At 33.8% G+C, this 12282-nt stretch overlaps 1 protein-coding gene across 15 annotated transcripts in view; it reads right to left on the reverse strand.

Moving 5' to 3' along the window:
• DMD (dystrophin) overlaps window positions 1-12282 on the reverse strand; it is a 1205254-nt gene that overhangs the window by 622754 nt on the left and 570218 nt on the right. For 13 of the 15 annotated variants that reach the window (XM_061453343.1, XM_061453346.1, XM_061453349.1 and 10 more), the window contains 5 exons: window positions 8854-9033; window positions 7186-7314; window positions 5497-5667; window positions 2396-2518; window positions 747-884 (listed from right to left, as the gene is read on the reverse strand). In XM_061453343.1, the coding sequence (XP_061309327.1) occupies window positions 747-884; window positions 2396-2518; window positions 5497-5667; window positions 7186-7314; window positions 8854-9033 (741 nt within the window). Of the gene's footprint in view, window positions 1-746; window positions 885-2395; window positions 2519-5496; window positions 5694-7185; window positions 7315-8853; window positions 9034-12282 lie in introns of those variants that run through there. The other 2 variants (XM_061453351.1, XM_061453350.1) reach the window with 2 other exon arrangements.

The following is a 12282-nucleotide window of genomic DNA, read 5'->3' on the forward strand; positions in this document are numbered from 1 at the left end:
CAAATTTTCAAAAGAGAGAAGAATTCTGCTTGCAATAGATGAAAGATTCTTCTATAGTAGCCAGAGCCTACAGCTCAAGGCAGGTGACCAAGGTAAACCTTCTAAGTGTAAGATTCTTTCTTTCCTCACTTTTATTTTCCCCTGGATAATTACACTCCCAATTATAACTACAAGTTTGTCCAAATAGGTCTCACTTGTGGATGTTTCTAGGAACAGTATCATACCTCCAGGAGTATGGTAACACAGAATTCTGATACATGACTGGTTTTCAGCCTCTTAGCTCCTAGGTCTATTGGCAATACCACCTACCTAGAAAGGCTGGAGCCACTTTTCCCACTAAAGAACACAGTATGTAAATCTTTTACTAAAGGATAAAATAACTTACTCATTGACAGAATTGTTAACTGAAAACATAAGTTTGTGAGAACTGATTCTAACTAACATCTAGACTGCTGTTGGAGAAACATAAAACATGCATAATGTGTTAAAGAAGGAATTCTTTTCAAAGAAATCATTGTCCAACTGGCAATCACATGGTCGTAACACTGAAGACAAAACATACTTGTTAAGATGGAGATTTAAAATGTCTTTTCCAAGGCATCAAGAGAAGTATATAAGAAAATACATGTTTACAGCCAAATACTCATTTCTAAATAGTAATGAAGATTCTCTTAACAGAACAATGTCCTGAAATTTATACAAAAAAAGGTTTTAGTAGCATGTGCTTATAATTCTAGCTCCTATACCTTGAGAGTATTATGTTTACTCTGCAACAGCTGTTGTTTTATCTTTATTTCCTCACGTTTTCTCTCATCCGTGATTCTCTTTTGAAGTGTGTCACCCCTTTGCAGCAATTCTTTCACTGTGCTTTCGTCTTCTTCACTCTGATTTTAAGGAAAAAAAAAAAAAACAACAACAAAAACCAACAACAACAAAAGCCAGTATAATGGGCATTTAAATCTAATTATTATTTAAGTCCTAGGAGAAACAGACATGTAAGGCTACACTTTCTATGCTAAGGTAATCATTTAACAGCTATTTGCAGTTCTATACTGAAGCCAAAATATGTTTTACTTTCTACAATATATATAGACATTTTATGGGTACATGTAAAACAGCACATGAAAACCTATAGATATTTGATATTAGATTTTATACAGCAACCAGGATAATGGGATGAAAACGTTAAAGGCAAAAAGGTAAAATATATTTTGCTTAAAAAAACCACATATATATCTAAAATACTCTAAATCACTGTCAGTAGTCACTGAAATTGCCAGTATGCTAGCATGTCATTCCTGACCATTTCTTGTATCACCACAGTGCAAAACAGCTTTTCTGACAGGCAAAACACTACCACTAAGTAGTTTTTACATAGAAGTTATATCTATGCCACAGCTTCTGGGAGTGTTTCTCTTGAAGTGCACCAAATGTTTTACATAAGGAAAGGGAACAAAATATACCTAAGCAGTAGAAACTGCTCTGTCAAACTTGATTCACTTAGAATTTACCACTGCAATACATACTGCCTTAAATTTTATTTTTCCTGCATAAATAAAAAGAAAAAAATCCTTTAAAGATTCATTTCAGCATTGATATAAAATAGCTAGGTTTGAAGAATTACTTAAATGGAAAAGAATACTGACTCTTTATATTTCTTGTAAAGAAATAATCTGATCTTGATGAGAACTCATTTAGAAAGAGTTCTAAAGACGAATCTGTGTTACTGCTCAGCCAAGAAATGTCATTCCTCTGAAAATCATTCTGGAGAAAACACACAATAGCGGCAGCAGTAGCAGAGCACAACAGTATTTTACTCCTCTCTTTTTGGTTCCCCCCACCAATATGTATAGCTTTTTAATTGCAAGTTTTCTACTTTCAACAAGAAAATATGAGTAATAAAGCTTTCCACAGCCACAAAAACTATTCACAATAAGTGGTATAATCAGATTGATTAAGAACTAATTGGCAAACGGCATTTCTTTCAATGATCATTACCTAGCATTTGTTCTTAGTGAATGTCTTCGTTGACTATATTGCCCATTTAGACACATCATTATGAGTTTTCTTCGACTTTATACCCCTATGAAGATTTTAATATTCATTCCCTATTCTGTAATATTTCTGGTAGTAGTACAGGACCCGTACATAATATTTCTGGTTTGCTTAGTATTTTCACTAGGGTTGAAAAATATTTTTCTTATAAACTAATAATTAATTTAACACTAAAACTTTTAGTTAATGATAACGTGGGACTTTTGATAATATATTAGCACAGTGAAAATTTTGTCCTAGTGCTATCTAAAGATCCTAATACAAATATGGAAGTTTCTAATTTTCACTCGCTTGTTTTTATCTCCCTATTTCACTCAGACTTCCATTTCAACCAAATTACCATATCTTTATTGAAGTCCTCCTCCTTCAGATTCACGCCCTGCTGAATTTCAGCCTCCAGCGGTTCAAGCATTTTTTGTATATCGAAGTCAAATTGCTCCAGTTCCTTCAAAGGAATGAAGGGCTAGAATTGGAGAAATACAAAGATCATTTATTTAAATTATATAGCTTAGTAGTTATACAAAAAAACCTCAACTAAACAAAAGAGAAAAAAAATCCTCCAAAATGAATCACAGCATAATTATGGTGCTTTAGTTCAGCATTCAGTTTTAAATTCTAAATGAAACACCACTTATTAACAATACACTGCCCTTTATCTACCTGGTACCCAAGTGCCTGTGGATAGTTTAATGTACAATATGCAATATACTTATTAAATGCGTTGCAAAGAATCAACAGAAAAAAGCTTTCTTCTTTCAAAGCTTTAAACACAAGAATAAACAAGAGATTCTTGATGATGCATAAAATTTAAAGAGAAATAATGCTTTAAGATATTCTAGGAACTCTTGGACATACAACTGTCTTCTTGCTAAGGACATAAGCACATTATATTCTAGTCAGTTCTATCTTACTCTTCCCTCCAGTACAATTGTTATTTATTATAAAGGAAATGTTTTTAGTGAGGATGGTAACTATAAAAGTTAATCAGTTAAAACAAGAGACTGTACTTCAGCTGTAATCTATTCTCAGCTGTACTACAGATGATCTGGGAGAATTATGGTAAAAATGCCTTAGTTTTAGCTGGTTGATTGTTTTAATGACAAAAATTTTGAACACTTATGAACATTAACTGAAATATAATAACGCATGGTATTTGTAGAGAATAATATTGTGCTAGCAAATTTTCATCAAGAATCTCAGAATTACACATTTTTTCATATGCTCTGAAGGATGTCTTCAAAAGTACTAAAGTCTTACTGAAAGACAAATCAAGTAATAAAACTGGAATATAAAAATTACTAGTCTCTGAAAATGTGAAGAATAATTACAAAGGGAAAAATGGGAGGAAAAATACTAAATGAAATTCCAATAATTGAATGAGGTGAAAAGTCCACTTGTAAATGTTAAATCTTATTTTAGTATTCTATGATCATTTTATTAACTCAGGACACAACAATTATGTACTACCGTTTAGAGACTTCATGAGTCATTTCTTTTTTACTTCACTGATGTACTGGGAATTGTAAGCATTTGAAAATATATAGCAAATTAAAAAAAAGATGTGAATTGATTGAAAATAGATTATGAGAGCTTATTATCCTCTTGAATTTATTTTTTTAATCTGTTGTTCACCAAGTGAATAATTTTACCTAAGTATGAAAAAAAAATTGAACCACTAAGGAAGCATAATATCACCTTGTAAGAATAATAATTTCTCAGCGCATAAAACTAAAATTATAACTAATGGAAGTACAGTTACCTACATTATACAGGTGGACAAAACGAGGTAGCCAGCAAATTAGTCCTTTAGCCTAATGCATACAGCAAATCAGTAGAATCGCCAAGAGGTCTAGACAAGCTTTTGCTGCTCTATCTTACACAATACTAATTACGATGGATATCCCTTTTGAATCATACCCTAGCTGTCCATTCCCCAAGGTCCTGGAAAAGGTTCCCTAAATTCTAATTTGCTATTAAAATTATGTGCTGTAGTAATTACTCTCATCTTGCTAGATATATAGTGTATAAAGCTTAGTGAGGTGCTGCCGTTCCAGCAGCCTATACAATCACCTTGCCTATAAAATCATAAATAGAACACCTGAGAGAAAAGGTTGCCAGGTGGAAGCAGTCTGCAGTGTTCTGAAGACACTTCATGTATCTTGACAATCATCTTTTCCCACTTCTGTGGGTGAACCCACAACATGCAATGCAAAGAGTTAACCCACGATAAAGCATCTACAGTCAGTACCATTTTTCTGTAAGACAAGCAATAATTTCACACAACTCTATCAAAGGCTGCATCAGCCCTGTATGCTTACAGCATTGTGGAAGTGCAAGGCAAAACTGCAAATGAAATCCAAACTGCAGATAGCAGATGTTCAGAATAAAACATTACACAACACAATTGCTTGGGCTTTGTGCCAAGATGTTCTTGGTCTACAGTTTGTACTTGTACAAGAAGAAAGTGAGAAGCACACTGGAACAGTTCAAGTGCTACTGATGGCAAACAGGAAAAAAAAATAATTATTTATAGGACATATTTTTCCATTCCAGAAGCGAAACCTAAACAAACTCAAATATCTATAAAGAATGTGCTGGTTGCATAGGGTATTGAGCCCTGCATAAACCCCTGCATAAAATAACTCATGAAAACCAAGTCTCTTTGTATATGCTTTTTGCAAAACTTATTTCCTGCTCTGTCACTGAACCTCTGTGCATTTATTTCCATTGCAATTAAAGTAGCCAGTAAAAATAGTTAAGATTAGGATCCATACATTCCCATTATCCTATATACTAAGTTTCATGGCTGCCTGCTTTAAAATCTGCTGAATAGCTCTCTGCAGTAAAGGCAACAAATACAGTGGAGAAAGTAGGTGGTTTATGTCTTTCATCATTCCAATTCAGAAGACACAATTTAGCTAAAAACTACTTAATCCATACTGAATTCAGTAGGGATTCAGATTCAGTCATCAAGCTAGCTGTACAGGTGAGTAGCTGGAGTATAATTAAAATAGTCTGCATATCTATCTATCGATTGATCTCTATCTCAAATCTTGGTGAGTCACAGCCTCACAGGAAAGACTGAGAACATTTAATGAGAAATTAACCCTCAAAAGCCAATGTATATAAATAAAGGCTAATCGTACTTTAACAAGATTAAGAATCTTGCTAATTCCCAGATGTTGTTCAGTCTTTGTAAACTACTGAAGTAATTGTTAAATTCACATAAGGTCAGTGAATGCTTCTAATTCTGAGCAGTGAAGTATGACCTTAGTGGCAAAACCCACTTTAAAAGAAAAAAAGATAATTCTTAGTATCTACATTTTTTTCCATTAAAAGCTTAGGTTTCGGAGAAACTTCAGCCCGCAATATAGTTGTAATTGGGCACCTTGCATAAATACCGTTTTGTATGCACTTCCATATGGAAGCAAGCCCTCCTACCTTTCCACTCTTAATTCTTTGTGATATAGTTGCAAATCGCTGGTTGAGCTCTGACAGTTTAGGCTCTATTACTTTCCTGCAGTGATCTCCACGGTTTGTCATCAAGTCTATCGCCTGGTCACGCACAGAGTCCACCTTTGGATGCATATCATTCAGCTCAGCCTTTAAGCGCTACAGTCCGTGAGCAAGAGACAGGGCTTGAAGTTAGTAATAAATGCAAAGAGAGAGAAAGAGAGAGAGAGAAAGTGTGCAAAGGAATAGGGAGCAAAACCACAAAGCAAATTCAGATAATTACTCAGGAGTGTGTAAATCCAGTAGAAACCCATTAGGTAACATTCCCACTCATATCCCTCAAATTTATAGCAGGAATGTATCTACATGTCTGTTTTATTATCTCCTAGTGGAAATTAATGATGAACATTATTTCTAGGCAGGTTCTTACCTGCAATAATACAATCCTCAGCACATTTCACGATACGCTAAATTATGTTATGTTCCCAGTGCTAGGAAAAGCTGCTAATTCATGTATTATAGAACTGGATGTATACCTGTTGCTTTCAATTCTGTTTATGGCCATAGTTGTGGCAGGGAAAATTGACCAGATGAAAAACAATGTGGTTTGGTTTTTTTTTCCTATAAATCTATCACAATTTTTTTTTTTTTTTTTTTTTAAAGAGGACAAATACATTATTCCTCTGCAATAGTAAACAGTAGATCGCAGTATGGGCAGAGGCTGAAAAAGATAGCCAGGCATTCAGGAATCATGAACACAGTTGGGCATTAAGAATTACATTTCACTGTCTGTATGAAAAGCCTTTGTGAAATACAAACATACATAACTATTGCTGGCAAAGATAATTGCACTTTTTACGTGATGGTGGTAAAATTGTTCATTAAGCCACAAAAGTGTCTCATAATCCTGCTGAGATCAATGAGGCATTGATTTATGCTCTGCCTTGGAATTTGTAAAGTTTTCCTTTAGTAAATGGTATCATTATGTTAGTGTCAGCAATACAGTTCTGATTCTTATTTGCAAACTGTTCCTCAGATAGCATGTGTTAACCATAGGGTTCAATACAAAGTGAAACTTCACAGTGATTTAGGAAGTAAAAAACCAATCCATATAGATAACTTTTTGAAGTTGTTTAATGTTAACAAAGGAGGTATTTAAAATGAGTTTAAAATTTGCATCTATCTTGCAACTTCTGATCAATACACTAACACATTATTATGCAGCTAGTGTGGTAGTGTTCTGGCATGAAAGCAAACAGTGTTTGTAGAATTAAAACAATTATATCACAAAGATATCAAATGCAGATACCATGAATATTAGGAAAGTATAAGAGAAAAAAGAAAATACATAAAAAATGAAGAACACAGCAAAAAAGGATCTTGTTCAACCAGATGTGTTTAAGGAGTATTTTCCAGTAAACAAAGGTTTAATAAGGTGCTGTTCTACTCACCAGGAAGTCCCCAAGATTTATAATAACATATCTGGTTTTATTTCTGCAGGGATTTAACTTTCGTAATGCAGTGCAAATTTATTAGGTAATCTACAAGCTGCCAGAGGGTAGCTTTAACATAGAAAAAAATGTTAATCAATCTGTGATACCTTTCCAAATATGCTAGTTTTGACACAGTCTTTTTTAGAATAAAATTAATACTTTCGAGAATATCATTTTTTTTTACCTTAAGACTTTCCTCTTTTTGGTGGGGTTTTTGTTTATCAGATTCATCCAACAGTATTTCAGCACGATACATCCAAGTTGTGACATTAGCTAGATTCTGATCAAAAGCCTCCATGTGCTTTTGATATTCCTGCAATGTGGAAAAGGTAAATACTGCATACAAAAAAAGTAATCAGAATTGAAATTATAGGTGCAATTATGCTCAGTATGGCAAACATGCACACGTTATGAAATTAATTTTTTTTACACAGTAATTTCTTGTTCTGTGAAGGATAGAATCTGTTGTTTGTTTGCTATCACTTTATATATTAACTTCCTTTAAAAAGACATTCTAGGGGAGAGATAAACTTCCAAAGAGACAGGCAGGAGGGTGATAAAATCACACACAGCCAGATGCAGGTGGCTGCAGCTCAGCCAGACTGCTGAGAGGAACAGGAAGCAGACAGATAGACCTATTGAAGATGGAAAGAATTGTTTCCCAAGAAGCAGGTACAGAATTCATTTGGAAAGCCAAAGTTGATTAAACCTCATAGTAACAAGATGCACTTCATGATCAAGAATAGGAGCTTTGTATCTAAAACTCTTATTTTCATTTCATCTAACTTCTCTGCTTTGAGACTCTGCTTTTTAAAAATGCTTTTTGACATTCTTATTTTTTTTCTTTTCCCCTCTACTTAATTTAAAAACATTTTGTCTTTGTGGGTGTGCTGACTAGAATGAGGCACATGCATATCCACACCATCACCATACCTATGTGTACCACACACCTGAGATCAAAGATTTTACTAGTCCTTTTGACCTCCACATCTTTGTATCTTTATTTTACACTGTTTTAAAATCAGCACAAGACCAAATCTCTCTCTTAGACTTTTTTATCATGGGTTCTAGTAAATATTAACAAAAGAATCCAAAGCAGAGAAAGTAAAGGAATGCATAAATATATCAGACTATAAACCCCATTACGTTTCTTATAACTAGTTTCACATTGAAGCTGAGCACCTACATCACACTGAATTAAACGCTTAAGTTTTCCAGATAATTTCACTTGTATATTGTATACAGCTAAAGAAGCCCTGTAATGATGCTGTATTTTTATTGCAGAAGCATTTTTAATGGAGGCAGACAGACTCTAGTGGAGTTTTAATCCATCAAGCTCTGAAAAATCATGATAACAGTTAATACACCCTTGAGAATCACTTCAGTTTCTCTGGGTTGAAACTGCATTCCAATGGTCTCAGCAACAGAAACAGCATACACGATATCCCGAAGCGTTCTTGCAGCCCAGTGGTCAAGATTTATTTCACTTGTTTCATATTCAAGTAATATAGGTCCTTTGGAAGAAACTTTATTTCATGTGTTAGGAAAAGAAACAAAAACCAATCCAACAATAAAACCCCGACTAAAACCCAAATAAAATATAACAATCCCAGAACTACTGTGGCAGACAGGAATGGGAAGCGTTAACAATCAAAGCTGGACAGAGCCATCACTCAGTAAGCAGTCAGATTCTTAAAATATATACAATGTCCTAAACAACAAACGATCTGATTGTCTGTGTACCTACGTATTGAATAAACGTAGTCCATGGCACCAGAAAAAGCATTTCTGTAAGGCTGAGCACCTATGACTGAGCACCAACGTTTCCTCTGAACAAATGCATTTTTCTTACCAGTAACAGATTGAACCATTCCTCAGCACGTGATGTTACTGCTATCCAATTACTGTTCAGGAGGATGAGCTTGTTCTCCACTAGACTTTCCCTCCCTTTCAGCACTGTCTTCAAATTCTCTCCTAAATCACTGATGCTCTTGAGCTGGACCTGGCGTTTCTCAATCTCCTTCCGTGTTGCCTACATGAGCAGAATGAAAAATAAAAGTTCAGGAAATTAAAAATTCTCCACACTAAGAACATGACATATTTAAACAGCCAGTAAGTTCACACTAAAACACAAACTCTTACTTCCTATAGGATGGGAAAGCATTCTGTGAAAAAGTTTAAAGCAAACTGCTACTCTTTAGCCCTGACAAAATTGTAGATGCTTTCTGAACAAAATTGTAAATGCTTTCCATAGCCTCGCAATATTTTTTTGTAATTGTTTAATTTTAAAAGGTGTGAGTTATCTCTCACTCCAGTGCTCAAACTGTTGTTTTAATAATTAATTATTCAACAAGTATCCATGTTTTATAATATTTATATTGCAATGTTTAAAGTTACTTTGCATACAATAAAATGGCAGTTTTCAAATTGCACATAAAGTTTACATTATAAATGGAACAAAAATAAAACATCTTGATGCTGTTTTAAGACTTGGAGAACTCCATTGAAAATATTCTAGTGAAATATTTTAATATTCCTTTAACATTTTCTAATGAAATCTTTTTCAACAGAAGCCATGCCCTTCTCTTTTAAAAGATTTCTTAACTGCAGAAATATATCTTTTTATTACTTTCACATGGGACTTCACTCTGAGAACTAAAATAATAAAATAAGCTATTGTTCACAGCATCTCTAAGCTTGAATGACTAAAATACATGTATAAGACCAGATTTCCAGCATCTAAACCCACTATTATTTTACCTCATATAAACAGCTTTAAATGATATGTCAGGTCATATAATTATTCATGTCTTAATATTTTTTTGCAACATGCAACCACACAGTGCAGAATATAACAATCTTGCTGTATACTTAAGGAGAGGCACAAATTTTGTGCACCTAGTATCACATATAACCATTTTTATGAGAGAAATTTATCTGAGCTCCTTTGCACCCGATAGCAATGATCCAGGCATATATGATCTCTGCTTATAAAATAAACCTTCACCTAGAAGTTAAATGGTCCAAACTGAACACAAACAGAAGCTAGGAGAAAAGTAAGAATCACTCGTCTCCAGATATACTGACTTCTCACAGATAACTTGAATACACTAAAAGAAGAACCACATCTATTCAAACTGCAATCACAGTTATTCCATCTCAGGATCAACACTGTTACTGCAGTAAAACCTCACCTTTATATCCTCCACCCTATCACACCTCTCATGGTCACACATCAGTACAATTTCATTGATAATTCCATTTCTAGGAAAGTAAAATTTTCAGTTTGCAGTAAAGACAGTATAGAAATTATTCTTTTTGGTACAATATAGTCATAATAATACCTCCAAGTTGGCATACATAATGTTTAAAGCAGCAGCTCACATTCTATGTTTAGTAGAATAAACGATCTGATTTTGTAATGTTATTTCACAGAAAAAGTTTTATACTTGCATTTCATTGAATTTTCCACATTCTATCATTCTTTTCAAATACACAGGAAATATAATAGAACCAAGACATGATTAATGCAAATTATTAACGAGAAAATACATAATTATAGAATTTGAAATTCTATCGAATTGAGAGTTTCAAATTTCAAAAGGTTCTTGTGAGATTAAAGGAAAAAACATGTCCTTTTCTAGCGCAATTTTAACTGTTTCACAGCAGGTACAAAATGCCATCATTAAAAAAAAAACAATAAGGCAAAGAATATGCAAAATTTTGATCAGCTTGATTATGTTTTCTGAGCAACTTACTTCCATTTGGAAAAGAATTGCTGAAGCGTATTTACTATGGGTTGTGGTTTCCTTTGTAGTTTACATGTATAAAAACTCAGAGCAGTCTTTAGCTATACATAAAAATCTTAATCCTAATTAGAAATGTAAATTGAGGGATCAGTTTATTAAATTTCTATTTAACAAAACTGCTACCCAAAAGCAGGATGTGTAATTCCATATGTGTAACAAAACGTAACAGTGATTTGCCTGATCCCAGGAGCTGTTCCTGTCAAAGACTAGGTGCACCTACAGGCAGTATGAATATTAACACTTCTGTGTATTAGCGAGTAAGAGACATAAATAACCAATGAGATAAGTAAACAGTGACATTTCCCCCTACCTTCTTAAGAAAAACACATTGAGGCCTTCAACACAGCATCAAAGTGAAAAAGCCATCTTCCGCAAATTTCAAATCTCAATTATTCAAAATTCTTATGTATAAAATCCTGGACCCACTCAATACAGCTTTAAAAATAACAGGGTCTGAAAAGACAGCGGAATTCCACACTGCAAGATCAGCTAGGACCTCCTCTGTATGGCATAATGGGTACTGGTAAATTAACAACATTTTTTTCAGTTCTTTCTCAGGTTCCAATATTCAGTGAATTGCTCTTCACTTACCACCTTTTCCTGTCTGTTCTTCAGAAATAAAAGAACACGAAAAATCAAAAACACCACCACAAGGGGTTCATTATGAAACATGGACAAATAAAGCGACGAAATTCTTCCCAGAAGGTCTAAGCAATTTATACATTTTGATTTTGTGTGCTTATCAGGATGAAACCATGTAACACAAAGAAAATACAGAAACCTGTGAGAAGTTGGGAATTTTCTGATGCAATCTCACATGCCCTTTTGTGGGAACAGAAATGTGTAAATAAAAAGTTGAACTAAGCATTGTAACACCCAGAATTCAGTTGCAGCTGTGAAAATTTGTCAGCAGTGTTCAACAGTGCTTTAAAACAAACTACATTCACTCTGCCATTTATCAGTATAGTGAAGCTATTACATTTCTTTTTTTTCCTCAGGACTAGTCTATTTTATTTATAAAACAAAAGTTTATTCAAGTGTGTATTACCTGCCGGAAGACAAATGTTCCATAAATACTTTCAGAAAAGACAGCTCTAATGAAATGTGTATACAAATTATAAAAATTATATTAAAAAAAAAATATATATATATATACACATTGTCATCTCTTCTTTATGTATGCGTCCATGCAGGAACACAGCTACTAGCAGACACAAGAGTTAAAGAAGATGGCAATCTCTTCATTCAGATTGTTGTTCAAATTTCTGTTAGACAGAATTATGAAATGTCTCCTTGGAGGAAACTCTTGTACTTCCAAGTTTTTGAAGTACCAGTTACAGCTATGTGGTACAGGATACCACAATGGAAATTCTCTGAAACAAAAAAAAATCATTTGTATTTCACTGAATGAAATCTTTCCTTATGTTGTAAAGGAACCTTTTTTTTTTCTTTCACTTGTGTTTCTTAGAAAA

This window comes from Pezoporus flaviventris, unplaced genomic scaffold, assembly GCF_033815535.1.
Source record: "Pezoporus flaviventris isolate CSIRO_AGI_PZ_B2104156 unplaced genomic scaffold, CSIRO_AGI_Pfla_v1 ptg000015l, whole genome shotgun sequence".
Lineage (NCBI taxonomy): Eukaryota > Metazoa > Chordata > Aves > Psittaciformes > Psittacidae > Pezoporus > Pezoporus flaviventris.